Consider the following 24,119-nt stretch of genomic DNA (forward strand, 5'->3'; position numbering starts at 1 on the left):
CTCAATAGAAATGAATCTGATTTCAAAAACAATTAGACTCTGCTCCTCTGGGCAGTAGTGATGTGCTTGTACGGTCTGTGTGTTCTGATCACTTAACATCAGTACAGAGACTTTCTTGTCATTTTAAAGTGATCATTTAATAGTTGTCTCATCTAAGGAGCTTGGAAAAAAACAAATGGACTTCTTTAGATTTCTTGAAGACGTTTCACCTCTCATCGAGCTTCTTCACTTCTAAAAGCAGAGGGTGCAGAGTCCTGTATGTAATCCCATGTGGGAGCCTTAAGAGGACCAACAACATTGATCATCTGCCTTATCACATGTACCGAGGTGTGAAAAAGGGCGTGGGGTCATTAGCAGAGGTTTTGGGTGAAGTTATTGTGAGACCTTATGCGACCCGTTGAGCTCACCTGACACAAGATGTGAGTGAGGGTTAGCGTCTGTCAAGGAATCTGAAACTGCTCTGTAGATGGCAGACAGATGGTGTCAAAGATGGCTGCTCACAGTGGAACAGTACACAGTGACACGGAGCAACGCTCCTCTGAGACCACGCTGCTACAGACAATCAAACAGGATGACATAAAGTGCAACAAACCAAAGCAAAGAGAGTGCAACACCAGACACAACCGAATAATACGGACACGAGACATCGCAAAAACAACGACAGGTCGTGCAAAAGAGTGAGATTGTGCAAAAAGTAACTTGGTGTATGAAGGTGTGCATATGTGGTGTGCATTAAAAGGGAGTTTTTCCTTCCCACTGTCTCCAAAGTGCTGCTCATAGGGGGTCATATGACTGTTGGGTTTTTCTCTGTATCTATGAAGCGCCTTGAGGCGACTTTTGTTGTGATTTGGCGCTATATAAATAAAATTGAATTGAATTGAATGTGTGCATGAGATTGTGCAGATAAGTGCCTCTTTCAAACATTAGCATCCTCCAAAGACTGGCCGTTATCGTTTAGATATCAGTCAGAAATCACAGACGGATTCCAGCTTCCACCTTGTGACCGGAAGGTTGTTTTGGCACAACATCCGGCAGCTGACAGCAGCTGTGCTGTTTGAAAACGAGATTTCCGTCTGTGTCCAGTTGGTGGCGCTAATGCGCCGCTTTGCATGCTAAGCAACAATAGATTAGATAGAAGAAGAAAGTTTGCTCTCGGTCGCACAGTTGCACGTGGGACGTGATCACGCCGTGTCTGTTCACTGAGGATCAACACAGAAGAGATTCAACTCCGCGGGCTGCGTTCATTCCAGTGATTTACGCCAGAAACGATGAAGCCAGGTAAGATCACGCGTGCTTACACGCGGTCTGGTGTCTGATCGCGAGTGAGCCTGTGCAGTCAGATACACTGCGTGGACGGCCTACACGGCCACGTTACTGTGAAAACTACCACAGACTTGGCTGTCTGAGCGCGTGGTTTGTTCACGGGGAGCCGTTGGTGTGTCCGCGCTCTGACTTGAACACGCGCTGTGTCTCCTCGCACGTGTCCGGGACTCCGTGGGGCCCACACAGCGACCTCCGTTACAGAGTTACGGTTTTATTCCGAGAGGAAAAGCCAAAGTCGGGTCACGCCGTCTGAAACCCGCTCGAGCCGTTTACAGCTGCTTTCTGCTCCACGAGACGTAGCTCGCGCTAACGTTAGCCCGGTCGGAACTCTGTGTTTGCGTTTCGGTGAAAGTGTCCAAACATCGCGGGCACGGCCACGCTGAGCACGCCGCGAGCACGCTGTCGTTCAAACCCGACACAAGGCGGTGAGTCGTTACTTTTTATTACGGATGTTTCTGAGTGGGTGTTTGAACAGCCGCGTTATGTGCGTGTTTTGCTGGGTCCCTCAAGTAGTCGAAGTCGGTATTTAAATCTGAGCAGCGACCCGGGTTAAAGATCCAAGATGGCGGCACTGACGTAAGCAGCCATGTACTGTAAAAGGTTGCTTTGGCTCCCACCTTCATGTAGGCAACAGCTGTCTCACCTGCAGGGACTCGAAGTCTCTAACGTCGGTCTTTCACTAGTGCCTGCTGGGCTGAGTGGGGTCAGAAACGTGACACCAGTGGAGTGGTTGGCCCACCAGTGGCACCACTTAGTGAGTCTTGAGAGTAACTCATTCAAAACACAACTAGACAAAGAACAGCGCGGTCTGAGCCTGACGGGACGCCGTACACGAGCAACATCATCCTGATTTCCTCTGTGGCGTTTGTGGCGCACGAATGAGATCGCGGGTCTTTTAGCCGCATCGCTGTGACGACCCCACTCACGTGGCGGTGTTCCACGGCCGGCAAACAACCACAACAGGATCTTTTGGAGTAGCTGTGAGTGTAACAGTGGCACCATCGTCCTCGACTTTCTGGTTGCTGCGAATAACTTGAAGTTTGAACGTGTTGTTCCAACATGGCTTGTTTTGAAGAGCTGGACATGAAGCTTGAAGTTTCTGCTGGTGTTTCACAGCCTCCAGGTTCACGTGTGGGGCGGCTGTGGCTCAGGGTCGTCTGTGGGCTGACCCACACCCACTCCAGTCTGCCAGAGCTCCTCCAGTGCACTCGATGTGATGTGTGTGTGAACGTCAGTGGATAAAAGTGCTTAAGAGAAGATGATTGGGTGGATACGTGTTATAGATGTGTCTATTTACACATATAATAACATTCATGGTTTCAGGTTTCAGTCCTCGCATGGACAGAGGAGGCAGAGGTGGAGGCAGAGGTGGAGGCAGAGGAGGGTTTGGTGACCGCGGAGGACGAGGAGGATTCCGGGGAGGATTCCGGGGAGGAAGAGGTGAGACTGGAAATGTGTCGTTTGTATCATCACATCGTGGATGTGACCCTCAGATGCCAGGATGACGACTTGAAGCAATTACAGAACAAAATATTTTTATTTAGGTATCTGCTAATAATATAATGTTATGTTAAGTTTCAGAGTTAAAGCAGCTCACAAAACATTCTGTGCTGCACTTGATCACAAACAGAGACGAAGTGTTGCTTTGTGTTTGTTTCTCCAATTACCGAGCAGTCTTTAAACGCAGCGTTTTAACCAGCATTGAGCGCTCTGCTTTTTCTTAACCCTGTAAGACCTTTAACAACCAAGTCCGCCAGAGCTTATCTTTATATTTTTACATGCTGTAGTAGTAATGATAATAACGATAATAATAATAATAATGATGATAATGATAATGTATTGCATTTATATAGAGCCATTTTTAGAAGCATTTCAAGTTGTTATACATCAATACAACCGTTACAGCCCACATTTTAATAATATGTCTGCATTAAGTGCATAGTAATTACATAAATTGCAAAAAAATGCAATAAACTACAAAAAAATCATTTTTTTTAACATATATTTGTAGTTAGAGAAATTTAAGAGGCTTATCCCTCAAAACTGTAAATACAAAAAAGTTGCACAAAATAGTTTCCCACCACAGGAAATTTATTTTGAGTGTCTTCATAGTTTTATTTTTGAAATACAGCAATTTTTATACACTGCAGGAAAAACAAAATAAATATTATAATGCAGATTTGCATAAAAAGCAGCATATGCATCAAAATAAAGTATTTCCAGCAGTTTGAGGATCCCAGAAACTCTTTAGAAAAGCATAAAGTCAAACAGGACTTTTAAAAACACCAGTGTAGGCTTATGTCTTTAATAAACAGTTATTTCTGTGTTAGCTGACTGCTGCTTGTCCTCATTCTGAATAAATTGTTTTAGTGTAAAGCAGGAGAGGGAAGCCTTCTTCATATGATGGGCCATTTACGTTCTTATATCGCCCTCCGAGGGCCACGATGCTGTAAACACACCTGAGGATGGAAAAAACAGACAGAGAGACCCCGAAAACTGCTGGTTTGTTCTTTAAACAAAACGGTTACTTGTTTATTTAATGATCAGCAAAAGGAGTCCAGCCAACATCCCAGTGAAGCACAGACATGCATCGCTCTGCGACCTGCCGATCCAGGTTCTGGAACTTTCTCTGTTTTTCAGGTGGAGGCTTCCAGTCCCCAGACGGTGGAGGATTTCGGGGCCGTGGTGGTGGCAGAGGAACCCCGAGAGGGAGAGGGGGTAGAGGAGGGAGGGGCGGCCGAGGTGGATTTGGAGGAGGGAAGAAGGTCCTGATCGAGCCGCACAGACACGAAGGTGACTGTTCATATTTTAGAGGAATTTTCTGCACTGGAGGCTGGACTGTTGTGAGCCTCGGCTACAGTTTACATTTTATTCACCTTCAGCATTTGTGTGTGTGTGTGTGTGTGTGTGTGTGTGTCAGGAGTGTTCATCTGCAGGGGAAAGGAGGATGCCCTGGTGACAAAAAACATGGTGGTAGGAGAGTCTGTGTACGGAGAGAAGAGGATCAATGTGGAGGTGAGTCCAGCTCAGCTGCTGTGCCAAATATAAAACCGTGCAGCTTCCTGCTGCTGTGACCACACTGAGTCGATGTTCGCTTCGGTCTCTGTAGGAAGGAGAGACGAAGATCGAATACAGAGCCTGGAATCCGTTCCGCTCCAAGCTGGCTGCGGCCATCTTGGGAGGAGTTGACCAGATCCACATCAAGCCCGGAGCCAAGGTCATGTACCTGGGAGCGGCCTCCGGCACCACGGTGTCCCACGTTTCTGACATCGTCGGACCCGTGAGTACCGCACGCTTTCTCTTTGTAGCTGTAGTGAGGAGACGTGCAGACCGCCGCTGCTCGTAGTGTTTGACCACACGGGACATGTGAGGAGGGGGCGAATGGGCTGCACCAGTGCAAGATTGCTAGGGTGGTGTAGTTGGGGCGTGGGGTCTGCTGTTAAAGTGTACGTGCAGCGTGGATGTAACACAGGAAACAAAGAAGCATTGACATCATGAGTGTGTTGTGTGACAGGAGGGGCTGGTCTATGCAGTGGAGTTCTCCCACCGGTCGGGTCGCGACCTTCTCAACGTGGCGAAAAAACGCACCAACATCATTCCAATCATCGAGGACGCTCGGCACCCGCACAAATACAGGATGCTTGTTGGTGAGTAGTCTGCAGATGAGGTGTGTTTGTAATCGTTGAAACGACGGTGAGGGTCGGCCGCCGCCCCGTCAGGAACACCTGCAGAGCATTCACGCCGTCTGTCCCTCTGCAGGCATGGTGGATGTGATCTTTGCTGATGTTGCCCAGCCCGACCAGACCAGGATCGTTGCTTTGAACGCGCACAACTTTTTGAAGAACGGCGGCCACTTTGTCATCTCAATCAAGGTACGCTGATAACCGCCGTAGCAGGTGACGGCTCCCTGAGCTCTGGTGTTTGAGGAACGCTGGAGGTGTTAACGTTGTCTGAAGTTCTCCAGGCTTTCTAAACGTCTTTCACGGGTCCTCTTCGGCCATCTTCACACAAATGTTTTAGCGTAGGCTTTGTTGAATCTCAAAATACTAATAAAGACATTTTCCGAGTCAGTTATCTCGAGTTACTGACCCACAAACACGAGTACGTGTCTCACCGTAGATGATTTCTAATAGCAAACGTTGCTAAAGAGAATGAAAGGACTCGTCTCCTGCTTTACTACAGAATGATGACTGTGGTGTTCACAGCAGCTGTGATAGAAACATGTAACTCTGTCATGTTGTCCTGTGTCAGGAGAGTTCACATCCTTATCAGAGCTCTTTGGCAATCTGCTAAATCAGGTTATCTGTGACTGAATCCTTGATTTGGACTCAAACTGGTTTTAGTCGTATGCTCGGATACTCGTGTGACGGTGAGGAATGTCTGGCTGTTGTTCGTGAGTCTGATTCCAGCTGTGCTCCTCTTCCTCAGGCTAACTGTATCGACTCGACAGCAGCTCCAGAGGCAGTGTTTGCCTCAGAAGTGAAGAAGATGAGTGCAGAGAACATGAAACCACAGGAGCAGCTCACGCTGGAGCCCTACGAGAGAGACCACGCGGTGGTGGTGGGCATCTACAGGTAAAGCCACCTCGTCTGCGTCTTAATGAGGCATGTTCACATGAAGGGTCAAGGGTCGTTCCTGCCTGTAGGGGTTATCAGACCTGACACGCTGCCCTGAGGGCAACAGGTAAAGTAGGTGAAGGCTACGTGACAGCAGGGAGGAGTGGCGAGACACCAGCAGCTGCCTACAACCCGTTTCTCCTCAGATCTCTCAGGAAGCGTCGGTGCTGTGACCTTTGTTCACGGCGGTGCTGTGGGCAGTCCAAATGTTCTCTGTGGGAAATCCTGGATCGTGTCCACAGTCTGCTCTGCACTTCCTAAAACCCACCATGACCTCTTGTTTTCTTGCTGGCACCAGGTGACCCTGAGAGGAGTCCAGCTATGCCAACTGTAACATGATTATTTCTATCAAAGAGTTAGACGAGTTTGTAGTGAGAATAGAGACGTTACAAAGTGAGCGTGGAGGAGAGATGTGGGCCCAGCTTCACTGTAAAGCTTGGCCCGATCGGTGAGGATGACTTTAATCCACATGCAGGTTAAGGAAGCCGAAGGCCGTCGCAGGATGTCTGGGCTCACTGTGTTAAAGGCAGAGCTGATGTCGATGGGCAGCGTTGGCAGGTCGTTTCCTCACCCTGCCCAGATGTTGCAGGGCGGGGCGAGGACCCACACTGATGGTGCTGCTGCCTGCAGGTGAACTGGTGTGAATGACTGTGAATACCAGCCTCTTAAAGGAAGAACAAAAAACCACTTGATGACAGCGGGCGGGCGTGCGACCAGCCTGTCGTCGGGCAGCCATGGCTGCAGCAGCTGAACCTCCGGGTCAAAGGTTACATTTTCTGAAAGCTGGAACAGTTGCTGAGTGACCTGTAACTGTTTATCAGAGTAACCATGTGATGTTGCTTTAGTTTTTAAACAACACGCAGCCTAACATTACCATTGTTACCAGAAAGGCGGAGCTTATTCTGCTCAGTTGAAACTCAGTTAATCAGTTTCTTCTGCATCAGGGCTCAGACTGAAGATTTGCACACGAGGCTTTTTAGCTCCTCAGCCTCTGTGGTTCCTGAGGACTCGCAGCTCCTGCGCTGCGTCAGCGCCATCTGGTGGCCTGCAGCAGCACAGTGGCTTTGAAGAAACAGCCTGCTGTCAGCTCCAGTGTGTAGTTTTATTTAAGGTTCATTGGAGGAGATGGAAGGAAACCTTCTCACTGCTTCCATTAAGAACTTAATGAACATCCAGAGTTCAGGTAATGAGCCACATGATGCATACATGTATCTACAAACATGGATCTGTGTTTGGAACCAGAAGCTGCAGCTGAACTGCTCAAAGAATCGTTCCTGACCTGTTCTGGCTTTGACTGTAAGAGGGAACCACATGATTCAGTCACCAGATCATCACTTAAACACCTCGCCATCTTACTAAGGACCCCATTGAATCTGTCAGGCACAGACCTGCACCAAAATCACTGCATTTGTCTGTAAACTGTGTGTATCCGTGGTAACCGTGTATTTTCTTTTGTTCTCAGACCTCCACCGAAACAGAAGAAGTGATGTGTGCATGTAAGCTGGGCCGGAGGAGGATTTCCAGCCTCCTCCTGGCACGTCTGCCGTCTGTCACCCTCGTCTTCAGTCACCGTCTGCAGCTTCCTCCAAGCACATTGAAGCTTCAGCTGGGTTCCTCATCCAGTCTTTACTCAACCATCTCCTCTGGTGCTTCCAGTTCTCACAGATAAGGTGGAGAACATTATGTGATACCTGGTCCATCAGTGCAGCACCTTGTTTGCGCTGTAGAAAGGTCCCGTTGTTTGTAATGTACATGTATACAGTAGATGAGGTTACAAAGTAACACACTGTGCTGTGAACCTGCCTTTTCCTGGGACTTTGGATCCAGCAGACGTCTGTGCCGAGGACCCTGATCAGTCTGACTGCAGCTTGTTTGCTCTGTGCTGTTTTGTTTGTTGGCTTCTGTGATGATTATTTTCTTAATGAATGATTCTTTTAGTCTGACTGGCTCCATATTCTGAACTTGCACCCACACTGCTGGTGTTTTTAAACAGTGGACCATTATACACACTTCCTGTTTTGTTTGAACCAGTTTAAGTATTTTTCTTTTCCACATAGCTGCCATGTTTGTTTTAATAAATGTTTTTGGTTGAATTGAACTCTTCAGCTAAATGCACCATCACACTGACCAACATTCATCTCACTGCTCTCCTGGTTTCTTTGGTCCAGATTCACAGCAGTGAGGTGGTTTTAAAAATGGCGTCACTCTATTAGGTACACATGGTCAACGCCTGTTTAGGCCACGTGGCAGTAGCCTGATGCATTTAGACACAACTGGCTGAAGTTCAAGCTGAGAAGAAGGGTAACTTTGATGACTTTTAATGTGGAAGGTTTTTGGGCCCTGGACTGTCCTGCACAGCTGTCCCACAGGGCTGCAGAAACTGGTCCCCACTAAAGAACAATGCAGTGAGCAGCAGTTCTGTGATACCTGGTTAGTGGCAGAGGTAAGAGACTGCTCATACAAACAGTAACTCAGATCTACTTGTTACAACAAAGGCATGCAGAGCAGCAGCTCCACTCAACGTGTCAAAGCTGGAGCAGAAGACCACCAAAAACTGATTGCTCGTATTTAAACTGCTATAAGTAACTTGTTGGGCTATAATATGTGAAACATGTCAAATGCATCCTTCATGGATGACATGAGTCATATTGAGCCACAAACAACATTCATGTAACAAGGTTGACGCCACAATCAGCTTTTGGCAGTGACTTTTATATAACCTTCATTTATGCAGTTTAAAAAAGTTTTAATTAACATTAAAAATGTCTTTTGTCAGAGTAAGTTGGCCAAGAGGACAGCAGAAATGGCTCAAATATTACAATAGTTCTGTAAAATATTTTAAGTGGGGATAAAGGACCGGATTGGTTATAATGTGAGTACAATAACAGAGTTGTAAAGATACTTGAAAAACGGATAAGTTTTTAATTCTCTATAGAACCTCTTTGTAAACCCTGTTCACCGAAGTCTACTTACCAACGTACGTAAAGATAATACACAGAAAAATACACAGAAACATTAGAAATCACTTTTTGGCACAACACCGGTCCTGCTGGCAAACATGGCTCCATACACGTGGTGTCAACAGTCCAGAGCCCCTGCGTACCAACGCATCATCATTTACACGCCACAGCTTACCTGAGTATTGTTACCGTGTCATATCCACGCTGTAGCTGTGTGACGATGACTCGCCGTGTCAGCTGTGCAGCAGGTGTGTCATGCTGCCAGAAACGCTTCCAGCGCCTTATTGAAGAATTCAGGCAGCTTTGAACCAACAAGTGTGTCCGTGGGGTGCAGCTCCACGCGGACGTCCCTGAGTGACCGTGGAGCGCACAGGTGCTGGGGTACAAAACTAACGACCACCGCTCAGGTTTCGCGCTGTAACCGCTCAGTCCTCCCCCGACGAACCGCCGTCAGGTTTAACGTTGTGATGAACGTGTCCACCTGTTCTCAGGTGTGACTCACAGAGCTCGTGTGTGGACAGGTAGCGCGACCCCTTCGCTGTGTGCGGCGGCTGTTTGGCCGTTTAGCCCGTGCTGTCAGTGAAACCTGGATTTCAGCTCTCACATTAACCGCTCTGTGCAGTTACAGGAGAAACTAACTGCTCGTACCTGCAGAGGAAAGGAAGTGCTCTCTAAAGTGGTGACTCGCGCTAGTTTGATAACACTACCATCATCTTTTCGAAGCGTTACACGGTCTGCATCGGGCAGACCTTTAAAATGATTGCTTTAGCACCGTTACAGACTTAACTTTGGGAAGTTTGTGCGATAGTATGCGGTACGGTTTGTTTTGGCAGCCATTTTGTGGGAAATTTCTCTGGAACGCGCTGGGCCGTACTTGCCTAGTGTCGGGAGTGCGCTCTCAATGCAGCCCCTCTCCTTTGACCGATATTAACATCACAGAGGGGCTGGCCAGCATAGAGTTAGCTTTAGCCGTGTCTGCTAAAATACGGTCTTTCTCATAGCGTCTGCAGGTTCGGTCCGTCGGCTGGCCGTTACTATCAAACAGCCTGCACTTTGCGGACTGTCTTCCTTCAAATTCCAATGGCAGTGTTTTAATCAAGACAGCTAGCATGCTAGCTACTAGCTAGCTAGCTAATGTTAGCATCTTGCCTTTAAATTAATTGAGAAGAGGACGAGATCGCCTATTCAGTTGCCCCACGCTGTGGTTGCAAGGGACTTTGTTGTGCACCTGAGAATAAATATCGATCCAGTACATTAAGCTTGCTTAACAGAAAGAAGACTGAGTTCGAGGTGTCCGTGTTTGAAGCGGCGGGCTGCCCACCACCCCTTAGGCACGGCTAGCTGTGCTGCGCCGGCAATCAGTCCCCATCGACAGCCCCGCTCCTCGAGCTCCGAAGAACATAGACTATCATATTGTACTGGAAACGGGAAACCAGTTCCTGGCAAACAAGTCAACTCGACATTATTTTGGATTTCTGCTTTGAACGAAGGACAACTGACCTGGGGGAGGGGGCTCGGTTCGTGTGGACGAAGGGAAATAGGGGTTCCGAACATGGCTGCTAGTCGGAACTTGGTTCGACACACCGCCTGAGGTAAGAACTAGCCGGCCGGCGTTGGTCTTATTTATGGAGGAGTTGCTGGTTATGGTGGAGGCTGACACTGGGTTAGTGGTAACAGTGCTTGGTAGAAGAACGTTACCCTCTTTTCGCCCCTGTTACCGGCCTCGTGTTACCGCTTCCCCGGCGCGGCGCCTCAGATAGCTGATGAGGCAAAGAGGCAGGCTTCGACTGAAACAGGTTGGTCACCATTGCTGATGCACAGTGGTTGATGTTGAACAGCTTAAGCTGGGATGATGCGTCTCGGTGGCTGAGACGTGCCTTACGATAACTAGTCGTTACTCTGGCTTTTAATAGTGTGCAGCGTTGCCAACCCCTGCTCCTCCACTTTAGCCTGTGACTGACAAGTAACCATCTGGAGTTGACATAGTTGTGCTGGTCATTAAGGGACTGCTGGTTAATTCGAACACAAGTGCCATACTGTGATATTGGGACCTGCCTCGCGTTAACGCGCGACATCCAGCAGACTGGGATGGGATGCCGGCGGAGCAAAACGGGAAAAGCGATGGGAGCTGAATGAGTGTGCTATTACACGATTGCATTAGAGACGTGTTGATTGTCCTCCTGCATATGTGCGGATATTCTGCTGTACCGCGAGGACTCGGATGAGTTTAGGTGACATAGCAGCCGATCAGCAACCCCGGGCTGTCCTCAGCGGACCTGCAGCATTTCATCTGCTGTGGCAGCTAACATAGCCGCTAGCTTAGCTACCGCATCAGCCCCAGCCCCTACCCTACCCTACCCTCAAATAGAGGCACACTGGCATCCAGTTGCCTGGAGATAGCTATTCGTAGCCAAGAACAGAGCGACAAATGGACGGTGCCGAAGCACATCTGGAACAGTCATAACTTGACACCTTTTTAATCTATTTCCGTGCTCCTTTCCTGTTCTTGGTTAACAGCAGGCTGATATTTATCACTGTTTAAATGTCACAGAATGCCCTCACTACATACACACCCAATTTAGCGCTCTGTGGGTTTTTTGGGTGCTGGTGGGTCGGTCATAAAATGGGTGAAAGACAATTTGCTTAATTGTTTTCATTCATTCTTTGTGACATCATGTTGATGCCTCAGTGAAGGTGTGCTTACTCAGTGTGTGAGCTTCCTGTGCAATTGAACCTGGCGTCTGGGCAGCTGCAGCCACAGTGCGCTGCATGGCTCCAAGAGAAAATGTGTTTGTCTCGTTTCTTTATTCTGTGTGATCAGGAATCAGGCTGAATGTTTGATGGTCTGTGCTTCACAGTTGCACGTCACAGAAGATGGATTCAGAACTGTTACAGTATCTTTCGACCTGTGACTTGCAAACTTCTCTGACGTGTTCTCATTCAAACGTCATGTCATTTTGCATTAACAATGAGATGGAAGGCGGCAAATAGAAGAAGAATCCAAGCTGACTTTTAGTGAGATAAAGGAAAGCATTCAGCTCAGTTTCACTGAATATCTTTTCTCTGGGTCATCAGCACTTACCATGTAGTGGCTGTGTGTATGTGAAGCACTGTCCTACCCAGAGTAAAGTCCGTATGCTTAAAGATGCTGATATCTTTCAAACTATCATGAACCAATACTTTGTGATCAAACAAATCCTAAGGTTAACTACAATACAATAAAAGTCTGGATTCCTGGCAGGGTGCTCTGACTCGGGAGTGCACGAGTCACTTTTATTAGCGTTCTGTCTTTCTCCCGAGATAACGCCTCATCTCACTGATAAAATGTCAAGTAAATGTTCTGGTTTACTTTGACCACTGAGTGGTGTGCAGCCTGTGTCTTTTGGCCAGAAATGGTCAATAGACTTGTTCCCAGCTGATAGCACAGCTGTGACAACAAGCTAAGTCTGTTTGTGTGACAGCTCTTGCAAACCAGTTTAAAATTAGTGTCGACTCTTCACAGGTTCATTCCAAAAATTGACGAGGTCTTTTTGAACACACCTCCACATTCAGCGATGACCGAGGCTCTTTACAGACGGAGTGCTGGTACTGTTACTCAAGCTTTTTTCACACTTTTAGGAGTGGCTGTAGGTCAGGTGGTAGAGCAGGTCATCTGCTGATCGGACGGTTGGTGGTTTGATCCCTGGCTCCCCCTAATCTGCATGCCAAATATCCTTGGGCAAGATCGTAATCCCGCTGCATCCACTGGAGTATGAATGTGTGTGACTGGTCGTTAGAAAGCACTTAAATACATAGAAAGATGATGAATGTGGCATGTTGTGTAGAGCGCTTTGAGTGTTCTGGGAGAGCAGAAAAGCGCTGTACAAGAATCAGCATCAGTCCATGTTGTGCAGTTACTTTGTCTGTTGCTTCCTAGAAAGAACCTGTTTTCTTTTCTTTACACTGGTCATATATTTGGACCAGAGAAAGATGGATATGTATCCTCTGCAGCATTTCTTTTTGCCCTGTGTTAAGGGAGGAGGCCTGTTTTTGTAGGTATTAAGTGTATTTTCTTTTTTCTTTCTTCTTTTTTTTTAAATATCACCACTAATCGTAGTTAAAGAGTTTGAGTCTGCTCGTTAAAAGTTGATTTCCATTGGATGCGCTTCTTTTCAAAATAACTGAACATCACTGGCCCACAGGAACTTAAGGCTATTAACCTCTAAAACACATGTATAGCCGGCTGCCTTGCATTTAAAAGTCTTGTAGACTTTAAACCCCGTTCCAAAAGTAACCACGGTATCACTGTTATAGGTTTTTTATGATGGGTAAATTTAAATAAATGCCCATTAATTTTAAAGGTGACCTGAACTGCACATCAAGTCTTATGTGCTGCATCAAACTCCATCAGTTCAAATAATTGAATTATGCTGGTGAGATAAAACCTTTATTTTTCCACTATAATATTGTGACCTGCTGTCTTGTAGAAATGCATCTTCTTGAGTCTTAAAATGTTAAACTTTTCAACTTGCTGTGAACATGCAAGTATCAGTGGAGCTGCTGAACACCACACTAGTATTGAGACATCGTGTTGTTCAACAGTTAGCTGACTTCAGTAGGAAAATGATCAGTTCAGGCCAGTCTGTGGTAAGTTCAGTTGATTTGACCTGATTTGTAAAGCCTGTCTATATAAAGTCCACAGCGTTCCCCATAGCTAAGGCTGTATGTCAGCACAAACCAATCCATGAAGAATTTGAGATTGTAGATTGCTGAGCCAGGCACAGATCTGGGCAAAGGTATAGACGTCTGCAGCATTGTAGAGCCTGATAATCAGCACCCATGTTTTCTTATAGATTTCATCGTATGGTATCAGCACAATAGAGAACTTTGCTCTCAGACTAACGGTGTACTTGTGATCCCAAGGCTGTTTTAAAGTAGGCAGAGCCTTCAGATTCAGTCTCCTCTTCTGTGGAACCAGCTCCCAGTTTGGATCCAGGACATGGACACCCTCTATACTTTAAAGATTAGCCATGAAACTTAGGTAGGGCTGGATCAGGTGGTTAGTTACACTGCTGTTGGCCAAGGCTGCTGGTGGCTCCCATGATGAGTGTTTCTCCTTCACTCTCTGTGTGTCTATACACCACTTTGAATTGAATTATCAGTTATTATTAATCCCCTGTGCTTCTCCAGTGTGTGAGCTCCTGTTGTTGACCCTGAGCCTGGTTCTGCTGGACTTTTCTTCCTCGTAAATGGGGGAGTTTTTCCTCCCCACTATCACCATGCACTTCCTCACAGGGCATCATCTCATTGTTTGTTTGGATTTTCTCTGTATTTTCTTTATCCTACTGCCTTAAGGTGATTGTTGTGATTTGATGCTGTACACATAACACTGAATTGAAAATGGAGAACAATGTTCTCCATCATCCACAAATATAAAAGTGTGGAATCACCAGGAGCTGGTCACTCGGCCAATCTAAGCATTCAGCTTGAAGATGCACGGTTCATCGTCTAAAAGGACAACAATGGGTGTGGCAAGGTTGTAGTATCGTACTCAACAAGACTTCAGACAAGACAAGATGGCCTTAATTTGTCCCAGATTTGGGAAATTCAGTGTTGCAGCAGAAGAGTGGAAAGAACAGATACAAACAGGAATAATGCAAAAAAAGAAAGAAGAGGAAACTGTGGACCCTGCAAGTCAGGAGAAATCTAACTTCTTTTTAATAGATTTGCAAAAATTTGAAGCTGTTTTTTTTCCACTTTCTCACTATGGGGCGTTGTTTATCGAATTCTGAGGTGAAAAGTGAATTGAATCCAGTTTGCAATAAGGCTGTAACAGGAGAAAATGTAGAACAAGTGAAGCACTGAAAGGACCAGACTGATCAACCTTTGCACCACCTGCATTGACTCAATGCTTCACCTACGACTGTACAGGACCAGCAGAACCATAAGAGCTGCAGACCTCCATCTCCCCGACCACCTGCTCTAGCCTTGCCGGTGGAACACCAAGGCCATCAAGAGATCTACCTTCTCCACTGTGGTCCTGGGTCTGCCCGGGGCCTCCTCTTGGTGGGACATGCCCTCAGCATCCTCGTCAGATGCTGGAACCACCTCAACAGGCTGCTTTCGATGTGGTGGAGCAGCAGCTCTGTTCTTATTAATATAAACTATGATATTTGATGTAAAGAAAGATTTAACCTCAATTTCACAATAATTTAACCAAGAAACCCGGAGAATTCTCCCAGTAAATTCTTGTTACTGATATGAGTAAGAATCCATTTTCTGTGTTTTTGTTAATAATAAAAAATTCCTTATCATGTAAAATAAATACAATTCTGCCAAGATATGTAAACATGTCTATAATTGTGCCTAACATTAATTTATATTTATTTAAATAAAAAAATTAAATTAATGAATTTATTAAAAACTGTCAGCACTAAATGTTTATTAGCATGATGCGACTTCACCTGCTCAAAGAGTTTAAACTGACCAGCAGGCCAACACTGCATCGCTCAGATCAGCTGTTCTCTCTTTATTCTTGTTACTGAATCTGTGACTCTGCCCATCATCATTACCCATATGGGATTATACTCGATACTTTTCTAAATATAAAAAGTATTTTTTATAATCACAAAGAAAATGTAAGGCTCCAGCATGAAGCAGTGCTCAAGGTTGTGCAGTATGCTAGCATTTCAGCTTATTTGTGAACTTAGCCAAGAGCGTCTCATTAGTGTTACTCATGATGGTCATTAACACTCAGAAGGATCTTAAAGGTGACGAGAACCTTTAATGCGGAGATCCTGATATAAGATTCATTTTAAAAGCAGTTAAGAGATTTTGTGTTTAAAACGTTTCAAACGTGCTAATATTGTATTTTTAGATTAGCTTCAGAAACAAAGTGAAAAACTGTATCTGAATGCTGAGCTGCTCGAGGAGTACAGGACACATTTGGTCCTTCAGAAACATGAATGATCACTTTGAGCAGTAATAACAGTAACATCAGTCTTTCAAACTGTTGTTTTTACTTTCTTTTTTGCATCTTTTCTCAGTCAATTGTATAAACTCAATTATTTTCATTACCATAATTCTTATCTCCACAAGAGACTTTTCATCACTGCTGTGCATGAAAATGTGCAGATTTTTAAAATGTTTTATCTTTCAGAGACAAGAATTTGTCACATTTATCAAAACATTTTCTTAACTGTCGCCCTGCTGGTGTTTTTGTGAGTAATAAAATTAATTAAAAATGAGTTCTATATTTACATGTTTGTGTGTCGGTCATGAGACTTGCTTGATTTGAAATATATAAATATATATAAATCATCAATTTTCATGGAGTTAGTTGTTCATTTATATGCTTATTTGGGTCTAAGAACTCTTTAAAAATCGTTTTTTAATGAATTATTTCAATTTGTCGTTTATTATATTGGTAATTAAATAAGATTACACTTCCTTAACTGTGTTATAATAATACTTTCATCAAAATATGAAAGATCTCGCAGTCTTTGTGAGAATCGCCCACCTTCATCATTCTTTAATCGATGATCAAATATTATGGTCGACAGTATCGAACGCTGCACTCAGGTCTAGCAGGACAAGCACAGAGATGAGTCCACTGTCAGAGGCCATAAGAAGATCATTTGTAACCTTCACTAAAGCTGTTTCTGTGCTGTGATGAGCTCTGAAACCTGACTGAAACTCTTCAAATAAACCATTCCTCTGCAGATGATCTGTTAGCTGTTTGACAACTACTCTTTCAAAGCATAGAGACAAAGGATGTAAGAGATTGGTCTACGAGGGGTTAAGACGGTTTTGTTTCTTGTTTTTAGTAACTGGTTAATTATTGCCATCCTAAAGGCTTGTGTAGGCTTTAACTAGCTACACAGACAACTTCAGTTTTTCTGATATAATTCTGTTATTCTGTGCAAATAGAAATAATTTCTACTTTATAAAGAAAACTACTTGTTTATAGATGCATGTTGTCCCTCTGTTAAAACAAATGTTTGGGGCAGTTTGGACAAATGTTGAAGTTCATATTATCCAAAAGCACGTCATTGGTCATTCTTACAGTAACGGCTAAAGCACTTACATGATGCAACTGAAATTAATAATAATAATAATGGATTGCATTTATAAAGCGCTTTTCAAGGCACCCAAAGCGCTTTACAATGCCACTATTCGTTCACTCTCACATTCACACACTGGTGGAGGCAGCTACAGTTGTAGCCACAGCTGCCCTGGGGCAGACTGACAGAAGCGAGGCTGCCATATCGCGCCATCGGCCCCTCTGGCCATCACCAGTAGGCGGTAGGTGAAGTGTCTTGCCCAAGGACACAACGACCAGAGAGCCCGGGGATCGAACCGGCAACCTTCCAGTTACAGATGAGCTTCCCAACCCCCTGAGCCACGGTCGCCCCATAAATTTATTTCCATTTTCAAAGAAAAGACAAAAGTCTAAATTGTGAAAGTCTGAATGTGAAAATGATTTTATAGGTTTTGTCAAAAAGAGCAATTTCAAAGCTTGTGCTTCACCTGCGTTCAGCACCTTCATTTGAATCATTCAACAATAAAGGAAGTTTGGTGCTAAGCACAGCTGTAGTAGTGTTGACACGAGTGCTGCTGAGCAGGAATGGATATCTGTAAGACTTTATTGATAATATTAGTGTCAGGGGTTCTACTATCAGCACACTACACGTTTTTGTTGGTTTGTTTTTTATTGGACATGACTTTCAGATGCAGTTGAGAGATTTAGGCCTGTAGAGAGTCCAGCTTCCTCAAATTCTTTAATGGCAGACTGCACACCGTGCTGAGACATGGTAGTGCTATATGTAGGATGCATTTCCAAAAGACAGGTGACTCTCTTGCAGTAGCTCATGCCATACTAACTGATGTCAGTGGTTATGGCACTGTTCAAGCATCCACAGTGTAGAATCAGAGTTCCTGGTCTCACTGTTTTTAGTGCATAGCTAGCAGCTAGCACCACCGTGATGCTCTGGGAACGAGGACAGGATTACTGATCAGTGGTGGAACCTTTATTGTTTAAAAATAAATGAATAAATAAAAACATTTGACTCTTTATTTATGAGGACATGATATATAAAAGCTTATGTAGCTCATGTTTTATCAGCTATGATACAATGTGTATTATTCATAGATAACGAGTGATAATGAATTATAATTTAACTGGCTGTGCTGGGAGTAATGTGCTTCTGTAATCACATTACATTTTTCAGAAATGGCGTTGCACATGGACGCTGCGGCTCTTCTAGGGACAAGTGAGAGTGGAAGTGGTTTCAACGTGGCTGTGAAACGTAAGAATGAGACCTCAGTAATACTCAGGGCAAAGTATGTGGTTGGAACTGCAAAGCTCAGCTCTGACTTGGTCGCACGAAGTCAATACGGCGTCCTGTCGGAGACCACGGAGAGAGAGTGAAAGCTCTGTGGCCGACAGCTGTGTAGTGATGGTGGGGGGTTTAACCATACCAGTTTAACGACTGTGCTTCCCAAGCTGAAGCAACATGAACATGCTGGTGCCTGCTTGCAAACCACTCCTGAAGTGCAGCAGACCAGTGATAACACAGACCAGCCTCTGGGCCTCGAGACTGCTTCAGGCACACTGTTGTTCAAGACGGCAGCCTCACTGGGAGACCAGATACACATCAAGGAGTATGTGGAGCAGTAACCTGCTACACTGCAATATCACTGTAGCTAAGACCGTCATGCACATGGCAACCAGAAACCCTGGATGACCACAGGACTGCGCTCACTGCTGACAGCCTGACGCAGCTTTGGGGCGGGAGAAACTGCCAGACTGGCACCGATGCAGAGAGAATCCCGGGACAGCTCCGAAAGACAAGAAATATCAGACCAATGTGGCAGGAAGTGCAAGCACTGACCCAAAGCTGTTATTGTAGGCAAGCAGATACCCAGAGGACCTAGTCAGGGTCAGCCCACATAAAATCCCAGGACGTGTGCTCAGGGACTGCGCTGGCGTGCGTGCTGATGTCCGGGCTGATAACCTCTCTCAGCCAGGCCACAGCAGCAAAGAAACCAGTTGTATCCTGTCTAAGTGACCACCGTCCCGTCGCATTGGCACCAACTGTAATGAAGTATTTTGAACTGCTTATCAAACCACACATCACAGCCTTCCTGCATCATTTGACCAATTTGCTTGTTGTCCCAACCGCTCCATAGAAGATGCATCCTGACATCCCATATTAGGAAAATCTACAAAGCCATCAGGCTGAGCACTGGATCTTCTCAAGGCTGTTTACACACAACTGTGTATCTAGATATGAGGGGAACCTCATTATTAAGTTTGCGGATGATACCACAGAGGCAGGACTGATTAGCGGAAACGATGATTCAGTGTGCAGTAAAGGTGAACGTCTTGTAGGCTGGTGTAGAGAAAACAATCTGGTGCTAAATGCAGCCAAAGCAACAGAGATGATCACAGCTTCCAGAAGACGCAGATCGAGCAAACTCCTCTGGGTATCAGCAGCTGCCCGGTGGAAAGAGTGGAAGATCTCCAAGGACCTGAGCTGGTGCAAGAACATCTCCGTGATCACAAAACAGGTCCATCAGAGACCGCACTTCCTGAGGAGACTGAAAGGCGTCTCCCCTCCAGCATCCTCAGGACTTTATACCGAGGCGTGGTGGAGACTTACTGCACATCAGCGTGATGTTCCAGCTGCAGGATGTCAGACAAGAAAGCACTTCAGAGGATAGCTGAGAATCTCATCGAGTTTTCCTTCCAGGACCTCTTTCAGAGCCTCTGCAGGATTGGGCCACTGATCATCATGAAGGACCTCTTACGCCCTCCACATATTCTTTGAACTGCTGCCATTAGGCAAACGTTCTGCAGTATAGAAGGCACCTCTAGATCAACAGCTGCCTCCCACAAGCTTTTCGAATGCTGAACTATTGATTCCGATATGTACAGTACCAGGAGTCCTGGTAGTTTTAATTACCTGTAATTCTCACACAGTTATTTAATTATCATCATTATTATTATTAAGTAAATTTTCCAAGTGACTATTTTATATCTGGGATGTATGAAGTTTGGCATTTCAGGTCATTTTATGGAGTAACAAGTAGTGTAACAAATTACTTTCTCCAGCGAGTAACTACGTAACTTATTGCATTACTTTTAAAAAGAGTAATGAGTAATGTGCAGTACATTGCTTATGATGATTAACAAACCAAACACTGCTGATTGGAAATAATTGTTTAATTAGAAATAACTGTTTAGTAAAGTGTGATCAATACAAGTTCACAGATGATTTTAAAGTGAAACAGTTTCCAGATAAATTGTCACGATGAACGATGGAGCTGCCCTGTGACTGTCTTTTAGAGCTTCAGCTTTTTGGTACTGTGCACTTTTAGTTTTAGCAATTGAATTGTGCTTATCGTCTCAACTCCCAGCAACGCCACCTGCTGCTTTAACGCAGCTCTGCTTTGCGTCACGGCTACACGCTGTGGGCAGCCGAGTCGAACAGTTGAGTCGTAGATGGACGCAGCTAAACCTGCAGTTAGCATCTAAGCACTGAAATCACAGAAGTTTAATAAAAGGCAGTTGAAATGTCACTTTAAGGACATTGAATGCAGTTGAGTTTCACAATCACAAGGTGAAAATCTTGGAAAGTGAACTCTGACTTCTGGAGGTGACGTGATGAAACGTTTCCAGTGAACTGGGTCAGCCTAAGTTTAAATGACAGGTACTGGAGGCTCTCTTTTACGAGGCGTGTTCATCATTATAATATCCAGCATGAACCTCCGTTCAGAAATATGATGCATGTGCTAAGCTGCTGCTGTCTCTGCAGGTCTATGGTGCACACATACAGGCGCTCACACTCTCAAAAGGTGTAGTTCAGGACGTAGAGGGGTCAAAGTTTGTGGTTTGATCCCAGCTACTCCTGTGTGTGTGTGTGTGTGTGTGTGTGTGTGCGCGTGTGTGTGTGTGTGTGTGTGTTGAAAGTGGTTAAAGGCACAGAATAAAGAGCTGTGTGAATGTTTGTATGAATTCCTCTCAGTTTACCATCACGTCTTCATGCTTCATGTGTGATTTTGCCCAGTAATCTGCAGCCACACTTAACAGGTGTGTTAGACACCTGCTGTCTGCTCAGCTCTGAGCTTCCTGTCAGTCCGTCTTCCTCTCAGTATATGTGCTGGTAATTTGGGCAAGCATGTTGTTGTTGCGCGCTTCCACCTGTCCTTACTGGTACTCTATTTTTTCAAAAACAGATGAAACATGTTGCAAATTGATGCTATGTTCGATCTGTAACTTTATATATTTGGCAAACCCCTGGACAATATAATAAATGAGAAATATATCTATTAAGAATTATGCTGCTGATTGCAGAAAACGATTGAGAAGAAAAAGGCAGCAAGACTACAGTTAGAAACAGATCTGTGAATGAATGGTCAGGAAACCACCTCAGAATGGTAGTTGCTTCTTTTCTATGTTATTTGTTTTATTTTGATGTTTTACTTTTCTATTTTCTTCCTTAAAAGTTTTAATAAAATCTCGTTTAAGACTTTCATATCTTCTCCATCTCACTTGAGATGAAGAGATAAAGTGAAATGAAAAAGAAATAAATGCACCTTGAATTATTTTTTTACTGATGCTCAATATTTGAATTGAATCTTTTAATTAATTTTCATATATTAATACATTAAATTTAATGTTGACCATTTTTAAATTATATTACCAACACTGGTCTCATGAGCTACATTAGCTAACTGTTGTTAATCAGCTAATGTTAAATTACTGCTGGTCTCTCAGCCTCACATACATACCAGCGTAAAAAATTAAGATTTTCATTTCTGTCAAGCAGTATGAAATGTTTCTACCCGCTAGTGTCATGTTGCAGTTAACAGCCACAGCTGCCTCCTTCAAAAGACCTGGCCTGCTTGGATCAGCCTGGTCCTTTAAAGGATGTAGTCCCTAAATTGGGACACACCTCCTGACCGCTCCAAATGTCTGGAAGTGCGGCACCAGTGCAGGCATAGGGTGGTCAGGGTGGCTGGGGTGGCCACGTCCACCCCAGCCACCCTGACCCTCCGCCATTGCTAGTCGGTACCAGAGGTACCAGTCATTTACTGATAAGTCCTGATGTTATGCAACCATCTGTCACCAAGTGGACAGGTGAGAAACGCCATAAATCACTATTATTGCTAGTAGACAAAACATTAGATACAAGGGGCAGAAAGAAGCTTTCCCTGGGGGGTTGATGAGGGCTTTCCCTTAGCGTTGAGGTGAGGAAGAGTCATTCGGGAGGGGCTCAGAGTGGAGCCGCCATTGGAAGGAAACAGCTGAGGCAGTCAACTCATGATGTTCCAAGCATGTCCTACCAGGAGGAGGCACGGCGTAGACCCAGTGTCCGCTGGAGAGATCGTCTCTATTTGCTTGTCTGGGAACGTTTCCCCGGATAAGCAAGGAAAGCTGGCGAGAGGGAGGTCTGGGCTTCCAGCTAGGCTGCTGCCACCGCGACCCAATTTCAGATAAGCAGAATAAAGTGGATGGTAGGGCTGGGCCATATCATACCGTTCACGGTAACACCGGTGTAATGTTGGGCAATGATAAGAAAATGAAATATCGCGATAGAATATGTGTAAAACGCGCATGTGCAGAGCCTTTGTTTTCATACGCATATGGCCGAAAAGCATGGCGGCGACGCAGAATGAGAAGAGCAAAAGCGGATCGTTGAATGAAACAGATGAACCAGAACTGGTTTGTAAAAATGCGAAAACTTCAGTGGTGGAACTGGTTTAGCTTTACTGTCAGATACACAACAAAGCACTATTTTTGGTAGTACATGCAGGCGGGCCGTCGTTATTACCGAAACGATTTTATGTACACAGCGCTCAAAAATCTGTCAGATGTTTCAGTACGACTTTGCTAAGCTACGAAGCCGCACCGCTTGATGGATTGTCGGAGCATTACGGCTATCGTAGGCGGAGCCTCGCGGAGTGATACGTACTGTGCTTCAACATAATATTACCGTATTGTGTGTGTTTAACCTCTTTTTAAGTTTTGTGGATATTATACATGGTTATGCTGAGGATATGTCGGCCAGTTTCCACTGGAAATACCTTTTGGTTAAACTGTCAGCGAGGAATTTGCATTTGCACTGTTACATTTTGATATAACTTTAATGCAGATAAAAAACAGCTGCTTGTTTAAGTGAAAATACATTGATGGGTTTTTTGCACTAATAAAGTTGAGGAGTTGTAAAGTATTTTGTCTAGTGTCAATTATATCGTCAGTTATATCGTTAAATTTCAAATGTATATTGTGATAAATATTTTTGGCTGTAGTGGATGGATAATTTATTTTTCTGGTTTTTTAGATTTTAACTTTTTATTGAACTTGTTCTCGTGAACTTTGGAACAGCGTGCGTGTATTTGTACAGCACAATACGCCACACTCAGTTTGTTTTTTTGGATGTAAATTTGTCATAGTACAGAACAGTACAAACATAGTTCATAAAATTCTAATAAGATTGAAAAGTATTTGTTGTGAGTATCTTTATGCTTGAACACAGCCTGAGCTCTCTTCAGGAGCTTAATATAATTTCTTTTAGTCTATACAAATGATGCTTTAGGCTTTAAAGAACATTCAGAGCTCTAATTTGGATGTTTCTGCCTTTTGCTCTGTTCTCTGGCAAGATGATACTTCAATGATGTTTAGATCCAGGCTCTGGGGAGACAAATCCATGACTGATCGTTCCTTAGTAAGTTTGTCAGTCTAGGTATGCTTTTCTTGCATCGGCAGTGTGTTTGAGATCATTGTCATGCTGAAAAAAATGAAGCTGTTTCCAGCCAGATCCTCTCCAGGTGGTATTGCATTCATCATTTCATCAATTTTCACAAGATTCCCAACATCACTGACTGAGATCAACCCAAACCCTGACCTGTAATTCACACACCGCTGTGCCACGCTCCCGACCGCTCCGTTCACGGGTGATACTCACGAAGATCAAAATAAATATTCTCTCTCTTATTTAAGCGATTCTGTAAACTTGCCATACGATAAAAGTATTATTATAAAACAGTTTCATGGACTTTTTATTCTTATTTAATGGCAGCATGATCCAAAAATAAATCTCATTACTGACAAACTGAGACCATTAATTAGGAAAAGATTTTTAAAAGATCTTTTCTGATTTACCGAAATTAATGAAAATTAATGATTTATATATTTCTCATGACCGACACACAAACATGTAACTGTAGAGCTCAT

The 24,119-nt window shown here is 44.5% G+C and overlaps 2 protein-coding genes across 3 annotated transcripts in view; both read left to right on the forward strand.

Moving 5' to 3' along the window:
* The first annotated feature begins 1,115 nt into the window (after positions 1-1,115).
* Positions 1,116-8,032, forward strand: fbl (fibrillarin rRNA 2'-O-methyltransferase). Of its 2 annotated transcripts, XM_006808982.3 has the most exons (9): positions 1,116-1,278; positions 2,647-2,763; positions 3,964-4,116; positions 4,244-4,338; positions 4,433-4,603; positions 4,838-4,970; positions 5,083-5,195; positions 5,752-5,897; positions 7,402-8,032. In XM_006808982.3, exons 1-9 carry the CDS (start codon positions 1,269-1,271, stop codon positions 7,424-7,426), a joined length of 963 nt encoding a protein of 320 aa, XP_006809045.1. In that variant the 5' UTR covers positions 1,116-1,268; the 3' UTR covers positions 7,427-8,032. The 2 variants fall into 2 exon arrangements, with proteins under 2 accessions (XP_006809045.1, XP_087693310.1); XM_087837184.1 differs by lacking the exon at positions 1,116-1,278 and having other exon boundaries at positions 2,637-2,763.
* Positions 8,033-9,691: 1,659 nt separating this feature from the next.
* The window catches only part of dyrk1b (dual-specificity tyrosine-(Y)-phosphorylation regulated kinase 1B), a 60,610-nt gene continuing 46,182 nt past the window's right edge, over positions 9,692-24,119 (forward strand). Inside the window, exon 1 of the mRNA XM_087837163.1 lies at positions 9,692-10,491. The gene's annotated coding sequence lies outside the window, so the exon portion shown is untranslated. The remainder of the gene's footprint in view (positions 10,492-24,119) is intronic.

The sequence above is a fragment of the Neolamprologus brichardi genome, unplaced genomic scaffold (genome assembly GCF_056152115.1).
Source record: "Neolamprologus brichardi isolate AB-2024 unplaced genomic scaffold, ASM5615211v1 NODE_ptg000008l+_length_2720982_cov_1, whole genome shotgun sequence".
Lineage (NCBI taxonomy): Eukaryota > Metazoa > Chordata > Actinopteri > Cichliformes > Cichlidae > Neolamprologus > Neolamprologus brichardi.